Source organism: Opisthocomus hoazin, chromosome 18 (genome assembly GCF_030867145.1).
Source record: "Opisthocomus hoazin isolate bOpiHoa1 chromosome 18, bOpiHoa1.hap1, whole genome shotgun sequence".
In the NCBI taxonomy this organism is placed as follows: domain Eukaryota; kingdom Metazoa; phylum Chordata; class Aves; order Opisthocomiformes; family Opisthocomidae; genus Opisthocomus; species Opisthocomus hoazin.
Window position 1 is genome coordinate 14,732,318 of NC_134431.1, and position 18,960 is coordinate 14,751,277.

General features: G+C 43.6%; 2 protein-coding genes across 3 annotated transcripts; one reads left to right on the forward strand and one right to left on the reverse strand.

Annotated features, from left to right (window-relative positions):
* Positions 1-2,739: 2,739 nt before the first annotated feature.
* On the reverse strand, positions 2,740-8,573 carry PPP1R3D (protein phosphatase 1 regulatory subunit 3D). Its single transcript, XM_075438761.1, has one exon. It carries the CDS (start codon positions 7,741-7,743, stop codon positions 6,820-6,822), a length of 924 nt encoding a protein of 307 aa, XP_075294876.1. The 5' UTR covers positions 7,744-8,573; the 3' UTR covers positions 2,740-6,819.
* A 140-nt stretch (positions 8,574-8,713) lies between these two features.
* Positions 8,714-17,662, forward strand: FAM217B (family with sequence similarity 217 member B). Of its 2 annotated transcripts, none has more exons than XM_075438776.1 (6): positions 8,714-8,797; positions 9,211-9,387; positions 9,930-10,135; positions 11,310-11,421; positions 11,512-11,597; positions 11,976-17,662. In XM_075438776.1, exons 3-6 carry the CDS (start codon positions 10,041-10,043, stop codon positions 13,165-13,167), a joined length of 1,485 nt encoding a protein of 494 aa, XP_075294891.1. In that variant the 5' UTR covers positions 8,714-8,797; positions 9,211-9,387; positions 9,930-10,040; the 3' UTR covers positions 13,168-17,662. The 2 variants fall into 2 exon arrangements, with proteins under 2 accessions (XP_075294891.1, XP_075294892.1); XM_075438777.1 differs by having other exon boundaries at positions 9,930-10,130.
* Positions 17,663-18,960: the final 1,298 nt, after the last annotated feature.

Sequence of the window (18,960 nt, forward strand, 5' to 3'; positions counted from 1 at the left end):
AATGTGCTTAAATGAAATCCGGCAATTCCAGCGTGGGGCTTTACGTGAACCGGTGTGGTACTGGTGTGATACTGGTGTGTCCATCACCCGCATTGCAAATACAGGTGACAAAGTTCAGCATGGATCTCGTATTCCAGTGGAGCATCAGGATGCATCTCCGTTCCTACCTAGAATAAGCAGAAATAGCGGAGCATCGAGGAGAAGAATCCCCTTTCACAGCACATAAACCTGCAGCAACTGCAAATAAAATACCACTGACTTCCTAAAATAAGAAAGAAAATAATATTATAAAAGGCAAAAAAAAGCTGTACAGAAAGTGTTGAAATTCCCACCCACTGTGTCACTGTGATCCCAGCCAAGGGCGAGTGGTGGGAGAGCGGGAGCGTCTCCACGGAGGAGCCGAGCCCGCGCAGTGAGCAGTGCTGGGGTCTGGCAGGTGCTCTGCTCCGGGGAGTAACAGCAGCGTTGCCTCCGCTGCTGAGATGCTTCGTCAGAGGGCAGTTCTGTAGAAGCGCAGCTTCACTGAGGAAGCTGCTAGGGACAAAACTTTGCACGGGAAACTTGGAGCATCAAAAGTTTTCTATAAAAACTGAATTCTGATTTCTAATATCACATGAGGCAGAAGTAATAGAAGGCAGTTTGCATTCGATGCTTTCCCCTGCCAGTCACAGTAGCATACACATGGGCTGAGGCTATCCACAGAATTTCAGATCTTGTAAAGAACACGTCCTTACTCATTCCATGGCAAAACAAAAGTGAGCCACGAAGTATGGGAGAAGTGGATCCTACACTTTCCCTCCTGCTCTAGGTACCCTGATGTGACTGGGAGGCTGCTATATGTTCATTTCTCACTCTCTCATTCTATTTGGTTTGGTTTAGCAGAACGGAGATCAACAGAAAGCAGAATTTTCATTAAGTTATGCATCAAACAGTCTGGAATAAGCACTGAAATTATTTGGGGCACAGATACGGCAACTACACTTAAAAATTCCAGAGAAAATGGAAGCAAAACTGTCTTTAGGGTAAGGTAGCACTACGTACAGGAACCCTTCCTTTACTGCAGTAGCAGAAATATTTACCTTCATTACAGGTACTGGAAAACATTGTACCGGTCAATATGATCAGTCTGTGGCACAGCAGCCGCTGTATGTAGAACCGAGAAGGGTCAGAAGCATTGATGCCAACAGTTTTAATATCAAGTGTCAGCTGAAATAGTTGCAGATCTGAGATCATAAGGAGAAAGCCAAATCAGGAAAGAAATCTGTACTAACATTAGACTCATGTTGACAAATGACTAACCGTTTACACTTGCCATTCTGTATCTTTACCAGGCAATGCTGTAAAGTACATGTAACCTTGTATTGAGCACTGATGATACACTAAATTAAGCGCTGTAGTTACAATTGACTGTTAGCATATTACTACTACAAGTTGGAATTTTTTTTGGTCAGATAAACACAAAGAAACTATGAATTTGAAACTAAATGTAAAAATAACACCTATATTAAAAATAACACTAACTACTTGCAAGATAATCCTGATGGCTGGATGTTCACAGCAAAAGCCAGTCTGTCTCTTAAATACTCTTACACACTGCACCCCCTGGCTAAAACAAATTCACATTGTTTTCAAGTGATTTGTTAAAATCAAAGACCACTGTCTTTATCCTTTGCTGGTCTCCTGGTTAGTCTACACTGTGGCTACCATATTTATTTCCAGGTGATGCTTAATATTTTTAGTGGATGAAGTTATGACAATGAAGATGTTACTCCTAGTTCTGATTCAGATCAGTAGCACAAAAAAATGGAAAAACAAGAGTCATAAAGACAAGATATTATAATACCATGCTTTCTAAAAGCACCCTCCTTTATGCATCTACATGCATGTATTTATAACACATAATCTACATACTTTGAAATAAAAAGTGACATTGACATTCTTAAACAATTTACCATAATATAGACATTCCCACGTATTTAAACTGTGATTTGCAATAATCATCTTTCCCCCAAGCAACTTTGACAATGCAGTGTTGAAGTTATTAACACTGATTAAGAAGTGGTAATATATGTCTTTATTAATTATGTCTTCTAGTTAAATGTCTCCATTTTGCTTTTGAAGAAACCTGGAAACAGATTATTCAACTCTCAAGCTGTATCAAGTAAATGCCTGACACTGACGGAGATGCATTTCATATAGAGGATAAGCCAGTTGCTGGAGAGATGGGCACTTACCGCCCCATGTAAACCTATTTTCAAGAAACCCATGAGTGAAAAGAACGTGGTTTGAGAGGAAAGACTGCAGCAGCGAGAACTGAAAGAACAAATGGAGGAAAGAATAACATGACTGTGAGACTCTGAAATGAATGAGTTAAGGACAGTCTAGCACAGCTTTGGAAAGCGCTGTTAGAAGAAAACCCATTGCTCTTCTGTTTCATGAAACCATGTTAGAATCAACTGGCTGTGTGCCTTTGTCCAATGTTACATCTTAATCCTGCAGGTGCTGCATGCACAGAACTCTGAGGTGAAATGACAGCAAATTCCATGTACGAAGTGGCAGCCTGGTCATTTTTGCAGCTATGTAGCTCAATCACTGTATTTTTATCAAGTGCTGTTCATTTTTTAGCAACTCGAACCCACCTTACTTTCCTGAGTATGTTGCTCTTTAAGTGACCACTCAGCACTACGTTGCCTCATGACTTTTCATAACTTAACAGGAATACCACTGACAAAAACAACATAAAATTGTGGAAAGCTTTTATTACAATATTCTGTATTGCAACAGCCATAGTTCTATCATTGTTTTTAAAATGAATTAAGCACTTTGCAATTGTACACCTCTTCACCAAAACCAAATGACCTTTTGTCCAGTGTATGTGCTTTATTGATATGCTGTATAATGTACTTCATTCCACACAAGACATTTAATCAGGAAAGACAACCCCTTTTCATTTACATGGATTCCATATGTTTCTTTGAAAAACATGCTTGGAAGAACCTTGAAATGGTGGACTACTGGACTTTAATTTATTGTATGACTATAATAAATACAGGTTTTTAAAAGTGCATTACATGGCAATAACCCTTGTGAAGAATTCACTTTTACAAAATCCTCATTATAAGGGAAGTGCACAATCTGAATACAGTGCAAGTAGTCAAGGTATCCTGAGAATTTATAAAGGTGGATGTAAGTTTTCCTTCATGACAGGTGCGCATTGCCACTACTTAATAGCTTAATCCCTTTTTTGTCAGCTGGAATCCTTTTGATGTTCACTACTGAATGTGACAGGAAAACATAAGTGCAAATTTCATCTTTCATGTGACAAATGCCAGTACTCGTGTGTGGATGTTTAACAGCTCATCCAAAGCTACTCGCAGTTCCGTGACCAGGTAGGTCTGCTCAACTCACAGCCAGCAACGCCAGACAGCTGCCTTAGTAACAGCTACTGTCAACTCTGCTCCAGCAGTGCAAGACAAGCAAAGAAAGAAAAGGCAAACTTGGAATAATACTTTAGTATTCAAGATTTTGCACGTGCAAACACCCTGAGAGGCTGCGGAAGGAAGACAATACAAGCCAAACTCATACTGCCGAGACATTCATTTCTCACCTCTCCTGACACTGTGCTATACCTGACATTAACCTTTAAACTGACAGCCTCAGCTTTACATAACCCCTCCCTCCCTGCAGTGACACGCAGATCTGCTGGTTGCTAGCACACAGAATCACAGAATGGTTTGGGTTGGAAGGAACTTTGAAGATCATTTCGTTCCAACCCCGCTGCCATGGGCAGGGACACTTTCCACTGGACCAGGTTACTCAAAGCCCCGTCCCACCTGGCCTTGAACACTGCCAGGAAGGGGGCAGCCACAGCTTCTCTGGGCAAGCTGTGCTAAGGCCTCACCACCCTCCGAGTGAGGAATTTCTTCCTTATATCTGATCTAAATCTCCCCTCTTTTAATTTAGAGCCATTCCCCCTTGTCCTATCCCTACAGGTCCTTGTAAAAAGACATGAGAGCGCCTCTCCCAGAAGATGGCAACAGCATCTTTCTGCCAGTAAGCCAGGTATCACACTGGGCTCTGGCAGCATCCGTTGTAAACTGCTGTCAAACACCAGTCTCATGAGAGGGATTTTTAATGGTGTGCTGGGAGGCACTTCAGTGTTTCTGCGGATGGAAGAGATACAGAAATTTCAGAGGAGGGGGAAAAGAGAGGGGGGAACAATACTTTAAAACAGTTCATTCTGTTCAGCACAAACGCTTCTGTGCATGTGTGTTTGTTTTCTTTACTTTGCTGACAAGTACAGAAAATGCCACTTCTGTGGACTTCAACAATACTGGATAAACTTTAATGGAATTCCTTAAGTGAGCAAGTTTCACCAAAGTAAGGGTATGCAATTTCAATTCATGCCAAGAAAGATTCTTCTGCAGTTGCTGAAGGTGCATTTCAGCTCATCTAACATGACATGTACAGGCTCTGGCACAATTTCGCACAATCTGCACTAATGCTGAGAATTTCAGTACGGCGGAACCAGTCCTGCAGCGTTCTCTCTGCACTCAGCAGAGATGACACAATTTGTCACACCACAGGGAGTCTGCTAACTATAGCGAAAACATCTCCATTGACTATGAGGAGCATAGGCTGACTAGTTCACGTGTGTTATGTCCTGTATCGCCGTATGTCATGTAGTCCTATGAAGCCCACCATAGGAGGCAAAAAACCTTACAGTTAGACAGTGCCCCTTCTTACTGAGCTCTTGGGGTTTGTGCCATCTGAGGAAGACTAGACTTCCATTTCCCTGCATTGACTCTTCTCGGACGCAAGAGTTGCTGCCAGGCTGGTGATGCTCACTCCTCTAACCCAGCCACAGAAAGGAACACGAGTGGACTGAAAGCAGGCAGCACGCTCCCCTCTCTCTAGCTGGCAATTGCACCTCAGCCTCACCTACTCCTTCAAAACAATTTCAATGTTTAACCTCACAGTGCTCCGATACAAAGCTAAAACAGAAAACACAGTCAATTCTCAACAGTTTCAAACAGGATTGAATTTTCTCAGTACTCTGCAAGAGGGGCTTAGCAGCTCACAGAATCATCATTCATGACTTCGGTTCCTTTGAAAGCCACAGAGCAATGGAACCAGGCAGCTTCTTCACTTGAAATCCTAGCTTTGCTAAATGGGTATCACAACTAAGTAGTAACATTGAGTTGCCAGACACATGAATTTTCTTGGGGTTCTACACTTCCAGAGTTACTTGGTAGACTTCTTGAACTAATACATACTTGGCTATGCATTGCTTACAACTGTGATTTTAAAAAAAGCTTGTGATTTTGACGAATAAGCAGCAATCCAAAATGAGATGGCTGAATAAGTGGCCTGGTTTTCATAGTATAATGCTTCTAAAAAGCAGCTCTTCTAATACATCCAGCCAGCCAGTTTTGAAAATTTATGCTACACCTGTACAGCTAAGCTTTGCGTGCAGTGATGAATATGTATGAAAAAAATCACGGACAACCTTTTACTCGCTAGATTTAAACCTGTTGCCAATCTTACACCACACTAAAACCATAGAATGAAAGCAGCAGAGCAAGAAGCATGGGAAGCCTGCGCATAACAGCGTTACCATGCTCTCCGGGCTGCAGAACTGATTCTGTTTACAGGTCCATATAAGTATCAGCTTATCAGTAAAATCATCACTTGGCTTTGAAGTTCCTGCTTTGTGTTGCAAAGGATGCAGTCTTGGAGTTCAACTGGTTTACAGTGAGAAATAGGTGATTAAGGAATTCAAAGCTACTACTGCATTAAGACTGGGACGCTGGGGAACACACAGCCAGTATTCAGGATTCTAGTGCAACTACTCCAATGCTCTATAACCAGCTCCCTCTATTGTCCTTTAATATATGTTTCTCTCATATCAGTTTCTTGATTTATAAATTTACCTGCTTCAGGTAACAGTGTAAGATTATTAGCATTCACATCATGCTTTGAGTTCTTCGACTGTAATTGCAATGCAAGTGCAAAATTGCTCTGGATTCCCTTCCTAAAAACAGGTGCACAAGGAGAGGACAATTCCTGTACCACCACCTAGAGAAAAAGCCTACTTGTGCATCACCTGAAAAAGGTGAGAACTTCCCAAGATCTGCCTTACACAAACTTGCTAACAATCATTCCTCTGCCTACAGCAAACACTGGAGATAAAAAAAAAAGGTGCCTTTTCTTAAAAGAAACAGCTGGGCTGATGGACATTTTCATGTATGTTTTCCTCATAATAATATTTAATTTCCAACCCAAATATTAATGGAAATATTTAACATGGTTAGTGTCTTAATAACATATATATTACCTGCTATTCTGTCTGTCATCCAAATTATGTATAAATGGAATAGTACCCGGACTGTTAGGGCACTATATAGGAACCAGACCAGTAAAGCCACACTGCCCATTTAGAAAACAGTAAAAAATGGTAAAATAGATCAGTTAGAAATATTCTATGCAACCTAGAATATTACTAGCAACATGAAGTGCCTTGTTTTGCTTTCTGGTAGTCTGACAGCACTCCTTGGAACCATTCTGCACCGCTTCATACACTAAAAGAAATCACTCGGGCTTTCAATGGATGTAACTCAATACACATTTTGACCCTTTTTACTTTGAGAGGTTTAGAACAGTTTGTACGGGCCACTGGCTGCTTCCCTGCCCTGGAAAACTTGGCCGGGTCTGGCAGGTTTCAAAGAGGAGACTGTTGCCATAGGAGCAGAGGGCTGTGCCAAGGAGGAGAGTGCCACGGAGACTACTGACAAGCTGCTCGGCATCCACCTTCTTCACTCAGATGAAGTGGATCCAGCTCTCCTCACATTCTCTAGGCATCTTAAGGGGGTGAGTCCGGCAGGTGAGACTGTAGTTTTTGCCTCTGTTGTTATCCCAATACTCCCGGCCGTTGACTTGGTACCTTGCTGCAAACTGGACTACAGAGCACAGCTGAAGGAGGAAAGGAGGCACAGGGAGAAAGAAAGTGAAAACATCAACCTGACCCTGCCCATTCTTCTCAGGGATGCTACTGTGCCAGTGAGCACACACTTCATGGAGGCTTTCCCACTGGTTGAAGGTGTATCGCACAGATACCTGCTTCTCAAAAGCAACATTGCGAACCTGGATGGTGCCACTGAGCCCCAGATCTGAGCTGGTCACTCGTTCAAGACACACCTGCTGCTCCTGAAGTCGGGAGGAGAAATCCATACAGTCTGCAGGCTGCTGGAAGTCAGGGACAAAGCACTGCATGGTAAACTCCAAGTCTGAGCTGCTGCACCAGAGGTCAGAGTTTATGGAGAGCCTGGAAAGCACATGCAAGGGGATCGATGGATCCTCCCCAGTCTGGAATACTTTCACTTCAGTGAGCTCCAAGCCCAAAGCATCAGCAAATCTCACCCGGTGCATACGACTCTGGCATCCAGGAACTTGACACTGCACTGCTGCCCGCTTCCTTCTTTCGGGCGATGTAGGCAAAGACCTCGCTCGGCGGCGTATGATAGGCCGCAACGCCGGATCACAGCTGGAGGAAGCGCTGCCCTGAAGCTTGTTTGGCTGGGGGCCCCCCTTGGCTGGGGTACCGCTCCGAAGAGTCATGCTGCTACCTGTATGGAGCGCTGGGGGATGCCGCTGCCCCTGCCCCGGCGCTTCTTCAGCCCGTAACATGTTCTGATAGAGATCAGAGAGGTAGCTGGGATTCCTCCGAGGACCACGGACCTCCATTCTTAATCGATGACCAAAAATCAGCGTTAGCACTGCAGGTAATAACAAGCACTGCCTCTCTGAAGCATGTAACTGGGGAATGGCAGCCACAGGCAGTATTTGAGGTTATTGCGCTGGATGCATTAAGAATCACGGGAACAACGTCACTTGCTGAACAAACGGCAGAAACCTGGACGCTCTCGCAGTAGCTGGATGTGAACCAGAGGCTAGCGCGCTGTATGGGGAGATGAAGGCAGTCTCACTGGCTGGTAAACTCGAGGCTGCTGGTAGACCTGTTGCTCAGGCTGGAAAGGGATTCCAGGCTGTCACCCTCGATGCTGGAGGACCCGAGGCTCTCACGCAGGCTGGAGACCGACCGGAGGCTGTCGTGCTGGCCACCGGAGGACTCCAGGCTGTCGAAGAGGTCGCTGGATGCCTGGGGGTTGCTGCGGCGGGCCCCGAAGCACCCTCGGCCGTCGCAGACGGGGAGCGGGGGCCGCAGGCTGTCCTCGTAGGCGCCGCCCGAGCCCAGGCTCCCGCAGCAGCAGGGACACTCCAGGCTGTCACACTGGATGCTGGGCGACTCGGCAGGGCTGTCAGGGCCGGGGAAGGCTTGGAGGCTGTCGGGCGGGAGGGAGCCGGAGCCGAGGCCGGGGCTGCTGCAGAGGCTGGAGGGAGCGCGGGGGCTGTCGCGGCGGAAGCTGTCGGACGGGGCGGCGGCCGCAGGCTCGGTGCTGTGGTCGGAGGGGGACGGATCCGCGTCTGGGGGCTCCACAGCCCACATGGGCCGCACCGTCCTTCCCCCGCCCCGCGGCCGGGCCGGGCGGCACCCACCCTGCCCCTGCCCCTGCCCCTGCCCCACCACCGGCCGCAGGCAGAGCCCGGGCCCAAGGCAGAACCCCGGCCCGCCCCGCCGCAGGGCCGCCCCCCGCCATGGCGCATGCGCCAAGCCCCCTCCTTCCCGACCCGGGATCCGCAGGGCCTGTGCACACCGCCGCCGCGCGCATGCGGACCGCGCACCTGGCGTCGCTGCCCTCGAGTTGCCCGTAGTTGCTGGCGGCGGCGGCGGCGGCAGGTAGCGGGCAGCGGGCCGGGCCTCGGGGGAGGCGGGTCGCTCATTACCGGGCTGCAGTGGCGGTTAGCGACGGGGGTCGCTGGCGCGTCCCGGAGGGAGCGGAGCCGGGAAGGCGGCCGGCAGCCGCTGCTGCGTTACGCGGGCTCTGTGGGGCCGGTGAGCTGCCCCGCGGCCGGGCAGGCGGGGGGGGGGGCGCCGGTGCGTGGTGTCAGCAGCGGAGCCGAGGGACAGCGGGGAGCCGGGTGCCGGTGCTGGGCGTCCGCCGCCTGCCCCGCGCCCGCTGCGAGAACGCGGTTCCTGGGAAGTAAAAGAACGCGGCGAGTTCTGCTCTTGAGTATTTTCAGTAGGCGTTTGTGGGTACTGAGGGATTTGTCTTGGAAGAAGAAATTAAGCGTTGGATGCCGGATTTGCAGGTGTGAACACAGGAAGAGCTCATTCTGTGTCACAAAAAGGACAACTCAGCGCGCGCGGAGCGCGGGTGGATGCTCGTCTGCGCTTGTCAAGTGAAGAGCGGCAGCACCCACCGCCGTGTGACTGGTGCCTGGCTCCAGCCAACGCGCGTAGCGCCGCGCGGGAGGAACCAAGTGATGGTGAGCGCCTTGCACAGTGAAAGGGACCTCTTCTAACGCTGCTCCGCCTGCAGATGCTTTCCTGTATTTTACCAGCAGTCTTTCAGGGGTGCGCTTATAGACTGCGTGGCAGACTTTACGGTGGCACTCAGTGATCTTGAAGGTCTTTGCTTTGCTGAGATGCTGAGAGCTGGGTGGTTTGCAGGGCAGCTGGCCAGGCCTTCCCCAGCGCTGCCGTGGCGCTGGGGCTGAGAGATGGGCTGCAGCAGCAACCGGGCTTCCCGCGGCGTCGGCTGCCCTTGGCCCGCTGTGCTCTGCCGCGCTGGGGGCCAGCTGGTGCCCCTGGGAGAGGGAGCACGGCTGCCCTCACCGCTCGGCTCCCCCCCCCCGGTACCGGGGGATCGGCAACAGGAAGGTGAGCGATGCTGGTTCCCATCAAGCGAGCGCTGGCAGGGGGACAGTGTTTTCCAGTACCGTTTGGTAGCTGGTGATGTTTATCTTACTGCTTTAAAAATAAATCGTCTCGGGAGGAATCGCATGGTGTTTGTTTACTGCATCTCTAGGACGTAGTGATGTTGACGTTCGAGATGCTGTGTCTTACAAACCCAAAAGATGGGAGTCGATTGAAGATTATGTAAAAGCAAAAGTGCAGATACCCTTTGAAAAGAGTAATAATGGGACCGGGCATTCAAGAGTATCGCCTGTTACTGCACAGAGACACGCAGAAAAAGGAGAGCCAAATCAATGAAAACCACAAAGGAATGGTAAAGTAAGGAAATGATTTTCTATCTTTCTAGTTACAGAAATCTCTAATAATTACTGTAGATTAGTTAAAAAGTGCATGGCTGTACTGTTCCAATTGTCATCCTCTCTGATCCACTGCAACAGAAATGAATGTGTGGTCGAGGTCACAGACTGACAGAGCTGATTGCATCAATGCTGGAGGCAAAAGACTTATTTTCATTCTTTTATAAGCTCTTTAAATGGTGAAATCATGTTTTTTTTAAAAAAATCTCACTATACTAACATAAAAACTGTGAACAAGATGCATAACTTGACATATTAACTGAACTGCAGTCAGACTAGGTTAGACCAGGAGGGCACAGTTTGCTTATTCCTGTCCTAAAATGACCTTTTAAAGCTTTCCTTTTTAAATTAAGTAATATTTCTTGTTTGTAGAACAAGCACTGTTTTCTGATTCTGGCAGAATACACTGATTTAATGATTGTGTGCTTACACAGAAACGTATCTGATATAATTGAGGAAATACGTATTTTAGTTTTAAGCTAAGTCCAGATCAGTAATGCCATTCCTTTTGCCTGCATGTGAGTTTTTCTCCTACTAATACTTCCACAACCCCAGTATAACGCGAAATGGTGAATTTTGTTCGTGCCTTTGTTGTGAAATAGTTTGTATTAATATCAGAATATATTGTATGTCCCCTGCCCACTTCCACACCTTACCTTTGTAGGAACAATCCTTTAAATTTTGTTGAGAGTACGCAAACTAGAAAGGCAAGCAACATTCGGCTTTCAGTGGCCTTCATATTTTACTTTACAATTAATTTTGTTACGTTGCATGAGGACCATGTACCGGGTACTATAGAAATTGGTAGTTAAATATGTTGCCTCTAATATTTACTATTTATTATCATCAAAGTAACTTTGGGATCCTCTAATAGAGAAATCTATATAAGGGCTAAGTTCTGTTATTATATTGTCTGATTGAATTATTCACTTTTGCATTAATAGTATTAAAAATATGGTAGTGCGTTGGTAGTATAAAAAATAAAAAAGTGACTGTGGTATAGTTCTGGTGAACTTAAGAATAGTTGCAATCAACTCTCTCTCTTTTTTAAACTGAATTACATTCTTATTGTATTTCTATTCCGATGATCATATATGTTGCTATTTATATGTGATATTCTGTTTAATCCTTGCTAGTTACAGAAATGGAAAAAGCCATCTGAGCACCAAAGGACTGAATAAACCACTTTCTCATGTGAAATCTTCTCCTGGAACATTAGGCAAAAATTTATCAAGTGCCACTGAAAAGGTAAATAATTGCTTTGTTTGTTTACAGAAAATGGGTACTTAGTTTATGTCAGCTTTCTTGACAACATCACTTACTTTCATATGTTGTCAGATTTCCCATGACACTCAGGATGGTAACCAACCAAGTATTTTTAAGAAGGGAAGAAACCAGCTGGATGACAATACTCAGTCAAAAAGGTAATTTTAGGTTAAGATTGTCTGTTTAATTTGTAGACATTTCATACTGGTATATAAAATGCTTGTGATGAAATTGTGGCTGCTCTGTTTTGCCTTTGGCTTAACTGGTCCCAGAATTCAGCATTTGTGAGGGCAACAAATTTAAGTTATTAATATGGAGACTTACTTAGTGAATTCTCAGGCAAAATCAGAATAAAATAAAAATTAGTAGTAGGCCGTGTTATCTCTACCCGCAAATATTAATTTTACCTCATTACTAAGTTTCCATGCCAATTTTAGCTTCATTTGTGTAGATCCATGTCCTTGAAGGAGGTAGGAAGACCTGTTTTCCAAAGATATTAATCATTCTAACAGGATATGATCTTTCTTTTTATTTAGGATCATGTGTATTTGCACATCACTGCACAGAGTACAAGGACCAAAGATGAGTCTCCCAGAAAGACAGCAAAATGAATCTTTTCTGCCCAGGACTGCTCCTAGCATGAAGGCCAGCACACAAGGTAGCTTCTGTAGGGTTAAAGATGTCCCGATGCAACATTTTTATGGCAGTAAAAAAGAACAGTTGGAAAAGAATCGTGAAGAACCTGTTGCTGAAGCTGTTCCATGCTCTTCTAAATGGCAAGAAGCATCTGTAGATGAAATGTTTCTTGATTTTGAATCAGTACAAATTATTAAAGAAGATGCTGAAGATGATAGTGCCAGTGATCTCTCTGATTCAGAAAGGATTCCAATGCCCCCATCTCCCTGCACGCCACCAGAGCTCATTCTCAGAGCTGAAGAAATTGATCCAGTTTGTTTGGAACGTGTCCCTGGTACAGGTTTTAAAGAATCAGAATATTACTACCCAGACTTCCTCCCACCCCCGTTCAACTCATGGGACTTGAAGCAACTGGCCACCTTTGTTAACATAGAGGGTAAAACTGAATTTCGACCAAAGCCAACAGGATTTCTTGAGAAATACATTGATCGCCTTTTGCAGCTGGAATGGCTGCAGATGCAGACCGTACAGAGTGAGAAAGGAAAGGCAGCCAAAGCCAGACCACAGACTGCTCCCGGCTCCATCCGCACCCTGAGAAGCCCTGGCAAAGGCAAAGCATTGCTCAGCCCTTTGCTAAACAAGCAAGTGCTTCCCCAAGAAAGTGGTACAAAGCTGCCCAGAAGCTGTGCAGGTCACAGGGGAGATTCATGCTGTGAAGAAAGTCGCCAGTTACATTCTCATCCAGGTCACTTGAAACTTCCTGAGAGAACGGGGTGTGCACTGTCTTCTCAGAGACAATCTGGTGAAGTAAGGAGCGAACTGAAAAAAAAACCGACTGCAAAGCAACAGCTCCTCAATATGCAGCCCTCTGAGAACAGCTCTAAAATTCAAAGCGTTGGTAATATCAGACCCCCTAAACAAACCCCAGTGTTCCACGCTTCAGCTGCTCCCATCAAAGGCTTAAAACCATATGCATGTACAAATCCAAAGAAAAATGGCAATGCTAACAATTGTGTTCCTTCTAAAAAACCAGCAGGGGACAGGAAAATAAAAACAAATGGCACAAAGCAAACATCACGCAAATTTAAATGAAGGAAAATTCATTAGCAAGTGTTGATGCTTCTTGACTGCTAGAAAGCATTTGGCTGACGTGGAAGGGTCATGTTTTCTGCATAGGAAAACCCTGAGAAAATATGTTCTTGACGCATGGTTCTATATCAGCACTGTTCATTTCAATACCTTTGATCGTAAGCCAGCAAGGCCAGCAGGAAATCTTTTCCCTGAAGGCAAGTGTCTTCCATTGGTCTTTCCTCAGAAATATTTACAGTTGCTCAATAAAGATAAGAATAGCAGAGTATGAAAGTTTAGAGGAATATATAATTATAACATGTCCTTTGCACCAGTTGAAGGTTATTGAAGTCTGTGATGTTTCTTATGCTTACCTCGGTGTATTTGAGAGAACAGGATCCTGCTCTTGGGCAGATGTGCTATCTTGTGAGACAGGTTTGATGGTGGTGTTTTCTGATGGAAGAGGGCTCAACTTGTTATAAAATAATGGAGCATGCTTATCTATGCAAAGTCAAACTAATCCTTCACAGAAGATGATGAATTGGAGTGTTTTTGATGAATTAGATTTTTTTTTTTTTTATAGGAAGAAAAATGGAGGTAATGTTTTGAAATATTTTAATGGAGGAAGGATTCTTTTTAAGACAAAAAATTATTAGGGAGCTGGCAGCTTCAGTAGTGACAAATGAAGAAAATGGAATGCATATTTTTATACCCAGAAATCTTCACTGTGTTTGCAGACAGCTTTCCTTGAAGTCCACTTTGTAAGCCTTGATACTTTTTGTCATTTAGAGGAAATGATCAAATTTCAAATTGCACATGGATATATATGAGTAATGAAAAATGAGGATATTACTAGAGACTCTGTGGCTTAATCTGCAGAATGGGTAGCCTCTCAAAAAGTGAAAAATAGACTCTTGGGGGATGAATTTAAAGGCTGTTGTAAATTCAAGTAAAGATGTATTTTCATGTAAAAGATAGCTATTTTCAGTCACCCGAGATGGCTATTATTTATCCTGTGGTCCAGTCTACTTCAGTTAGCTTGGCTTCTTGTTTTGAGGTTTAGTGAAGTGACGTGGGGAAATACCCCACAGAAGGCAGCTGTACAACCAGGATCGGTCCTGTCCTCGGACCCTCCCGTCTTCTCTTGTGTCTGCGAGGTACAAGAGAATATGAAGGACAGTTCAGTGAGTATTCAAGGGTCCGTTCATCTGTTACGATTTCAAATCAAGCACAGCAGCTGGGGACATGATCTTGTTAATCTAAGATGAAGTTCTAGAGGATGTTTTGTACTTTAATTTTAAAATGAAATACCGAGCAGTATTAACTTTGTCCTCAGCCACCAGCCACAGTGAACTGTTTATCAGAAACGAGCTGAGGTCTGACAGACCAGATTTTATAAGTGGATCCTTCATATTATGACAGAAAATGAAAAAGTAGCAAATACTAAAGAGTACATTATATATATAGTTACATTTCATTTCTCGTGTTGATCTCACCTTGGTTTTAAGATGCTTAGTAGCTGTTTCTGTTCTTTCATTGTGCCTACCAGTTCTTCAGCTTTGTAAAATTTCAAAACATGGATTTGTATGTAGTTTAAAATGTGAGAATATTAATGAATGTAGTAATAAACAGGAGTATTTTACAGTACATAAAAACATTGCTCAGGAATAGTCTAAGAAATCTTTAGTGTTTTTTTCCTAGTTGACTGGAGACCAAATGTGAAATTTTAAATTAATAAAGGAAACAAATGTAATATACAGTATTATATTTCCATATTCAGTATTTGTGAGGTTACAGTTAAAATGATCTGTAGTTGCATGTACGTTTAGCTCTATGCAATTAAAGTGAAACTTAATCTGACATGCTCAGAGGTCAAATACATGGGCTGTGTCAGAGGTGTGGGGACTCTTAAAGGATGGCATTCAACACCAGCAGCTGCAGACGACCAGCACATTCTTCTGTTCCCATTTCATCCTTTTGTTTTGTTCCAGCCTCATTGTGTATTTCAGCTTTTTTTAGATGAAAGATTCTTGCACCCAGTGCTAAAATTTCAAGCTTTGGCCAAATTCTACAAGCCTTCGTTAGTCAAGTATTCCTGGTTCACGTTAACAGTAGTGGAAGTTGGTAGGACTGCTCTTGCCGATAAGCACTGCTTCAGTGCGTGATTTTAGCACACTCTTTTAGTGCACGATTATAAGCACCAAAAGCAAGGTGAGCAGGATCAAATCAATAATGAGCATATCAGGTTTTATAAACAAATTCTGTTAGATGCAATAATTAATTTAGCATGTTATAGCACTGAATATATGCTAAATTTTCCTCTGAAATGTTACTCTATATTGATGCCTTCCTAGGTTACAAGTAGGGCATGCAGATATAGGCATGTTTTGCATGATCACTTCTTAAACAGTAAATAAATAGTATTTCAGTCAGCTTTGACCAGAGCAAAGGTGATTGGCACTGAGAAGATATTTTTTTTCTCACAGACCTAGAAAACTTCTGTTTTAGTGTAGGGCTTTTGGTCTGATGAAGGTGGATCTGTTGTTGGAGACTGAAAAGTTAAGTAGTTGGAGATGGTGATGCCACTTAAAATAAGCCTGAATACTTGTTCGTCATTAAGCTCTGGCTGTGATCTGGCCACATAAGTTTGTCTCGCATGATAATCAGGCAAGTCTAATTTTTGTTCATTTATTTGATACTTCTTACTCAGTCTTTGTTCACATACAGAAATAGAAATTCTGTGTTTGCCTCAACAAACAGCTCTTGGCGTGAGCAGTCCTGCAAGGGCTGGATTTTATCCCGCAGCACTTTTGCTTCCATTTTAACTTGACTGTGTTCTGGGTCTATAGACAAAAAGTGCTCCTTTTGTGAAGACGACTATTATTTATGTTTCCTTCATTTTGTATTGATGGATATTGTCTTTAGAAGCACTTGTGAATATAGCAGAAATGTTTATTTCATCAAATAGATTCAGTTTGGAATTAAAACACTTCCAGAGCAGTGTTTGTGTGGCTATTTATATTTTTTTCACTATGTTTAGCAATATGATTGTTGGGTGTGTATAAGCCTAGCATTGATGATGCTTCTTGAAGAACAAGTTTACTGTGATGTGAGATAGTTAAACAGAGTGATTTATTTTTTTTCTACATAATTTTAAGGGTTTAATGTTCTGCAGTACTACCTACAGAACAAATACGCTCAGGTTGCATTTTAAATAAATAGCCAGATTCTACTTCAGTTATACTAGTATAAACTTTGAACAACTCTGTTGTTTTCAATGAAATTACCCTGTTACAAAGATGTGAAGAAACAGAATGTTACTCAAATATGTATAAGCTGTTTTCCTTAGTAATGCTAAACTGTATTTTTAATGCATAACATGAAGAATTTTAAAACAATATTTGTTTTCTCTTGGCATATTTCTTTTTTCTCCATTACTTGCATCTCTGCCGTGAAATACTGTGGTCAGTTAAGTTTTGCCTCCCCCACAGCCCTTCACATGCTGTGGTAGCTTTCAGTCACACGCAGCAGTTCTGATGTTTCTGCACGATGTCTCCAGGTCCTGGTTCTGTTAGCAGTGCAGGTATCGAGCTTCTGCAGGCGCTCCAAATTTATGCTCCCAAGAGGGGTGATCATTGCATGAGCACTGCGTGCCATTCTGGGAAGAGGGGCCTCACATCTTGCGCGAGTGGAAGAGCCTTGCAAGGCAGACTGCAGTCAATCCCTACTGCTGGTTCGGTATCCTAAACCATGGGGGGACTGCTTGTTAGGGCCGGTAAGCTGGGCTGCGGTTTTCTTTCCAAATGCGAGATTACTTTTGCTGGTACAAATTCAGGGTGGTGGGGTGATGGTGCTTCTCACAGAGGCAAAAATGCTCAGCGGTATTCGTTCTGCGAAAGTTGAGTTTAGAGCAAATGGGTTGCCAGAAGTTGGGAGCTCGCATCTCCCACCGATGCCTGGCCCGGGACGCTGTGACCGCAGCTGCCAGCACTGCCGCGGTGCTCATCGCGTCGGACTGCACTGGCTTGTGTGGCTCCAGACTGCGTAACTATGCCGTAATCCCATTATTCCTTGTGTGCTTTCTGTGTTTTATTTATGGTTGGTTGAGGTAACTTTTATCTTGTATTTGCTGTTTAAAGGATCTTGTTAGCAGTTTGAGAGTGTTCTGACAGAGTTTTTTCAGTCAGTATGTGATATCTTTTTTGGATCTGATATTATAGTTGAAATTCTACAGTATGAAATTGCCTATAATGTACTATTTTTTGCCTTATTTTAAAGGTATTGAGCTCTTGTTGCTCGCGATAGCATTAGTGGGTTTTCTTCTGAAAAAGAATTAAACAGACCACTATCTGGAAAGACTGGAACTCGATTTACTGAGAATTTGAAGCCCAGCTTTTGATGTTGGTAATCATGTGTTCTTATTTATTTGAACTTTTTGTGGATATTTTTGCTAGTAATTTCATTGGAAAGTGATCTTGTAATTCAAAGTTACTGTATATTTACTATATTAAAAGCGAGATGCTGCTGAATTGTTACTTAGTTGTATTTTTTTCATCATCCACAAGATGGCACCTCTGAATTTTTCTTAGAGCAAATTTCTTCACTGCAGTGTAGGATAGAGCTCGTAGCTGAGCATCGCTCAGCTGGATTGCTGCTGATGGCCGAGCTGAGTAGGCAAAGCCCTATGGTTATTTCTACTCCACATGGCAGTCACTTCTGTAGTGGCTGTGTTAAGGCACCATAATAGGTGAAAATAACAGGAAAAACTTACTTGCTCATATTCATAATTTTTTTTTAAATGCACTGATGAATGAGTTTCACGTTCTCTGTTACAATCTCCAGGACATTTAGAACATCATCCAAAGAATGGCAAAGATGTGGGCAGGTGCTTGCGGAGAGCCCTGTTCTCTGGTTGCTAGTATACATGGATAAGTATGTGTAACAATTTCACAGACAGCGTGTTCATACGTTCAGCTGAGAGTACTCAAGAGGAAAATGTAGGGAGAGAGATTCAAAGGGAAAAAAATGGCTCTTCTATTGCTGCAAATCTCTTTGCTTTGCTATTTTTGTAATCTTTGTATTAAGCATTACAAAACTCCTCTGTGAGATACCGCACAAGAATTTTACAATCAGAACATTCTTGCTAATTGAGGTTTTCCTGATGTCTAAGCCATCCTATCCTGTGCTGCTGTTTAAGCCTGTGGCTGTTATTTTGTCCTGTTAATAGCAAATCTCAGATGATCCTCTGCCTTCCCTCCTCCTCACACTCACTGTTACTTAAAACACTGTGGCCTGTTTGACATGATCTAGTGCTTTTCTTTTCCCCTGAACAGAAGACCAGTTCCTCCCTAAGTCCTCCTTTCACAACTTCTGGAACACTAATTATTTTCCAGTTTTAAAAAAGAAAAAAAACCTCCTTGTGCCCAGTAAAAGCAATACAGAAGAATGGAAAACGCTGTATAAATAGTTTTCATAGAAGCCAGGACTGTCCCCATGCTCTCTGCCACTCAGTCTTTGTTTTGCATGGTTTTGCAAGATGTAATTTTTTATTTCCTGCTTCTGTATGTAGTTTAATTTGAAACCTACTTTCCACAAACTGGGTGGGAAGTTCAGCTTCAGGTCTGCAAGTTCAGACTTGCTTAAAGGCTTTTGGGCTGAACGGGTCAGTCTGGTGATGTTTGTATGGGCTTTCACAGAACTTGATCTTGGTTCAAAGTCTGCAGTAATATGAAAATAACACCCCTGGGCATGGCAGATAAAAATAGTTCCCGTGAAACAGTTGCATGTTTACCTGTTTACAAATGGCTGTGAAGTTAT

What these genes read in the sequence shown, in the direction of transcription:
- PPP1R3D (XM_075438761.1), bottom strand. Translation starts at nt 7,743, where the DNA reads ATGGAGGTCCGTGGTCCTCGGAGGAATCCCAGCTACCTCTCTGATCTC.
- FAM217B (XM_075438776.1), top strand. Translation starts at nt 10,041, where the DNA reads ATGGGACCGGGCATTCAAGAGTATCGCCTGTTACTGCACAGAGACACG. An exon ending in TATCAAGTGCCACTGAAAAG is followed by an intron (nt 11,422 to 11,511) that starts GTAAATAATTGC and finishes ATATGTTGTCAG; the next exon opens with ATTTCCCATGACACTCAGGA. An exon ending in GACAATACTCAGTCAAAAAG is followed by an intron (nt 11,598 to 11,975) that starts GTAATTTTAGGT and finishes CTTTTTATTTAG; the next exon opens with GATCATGTGTATTTGCACAT.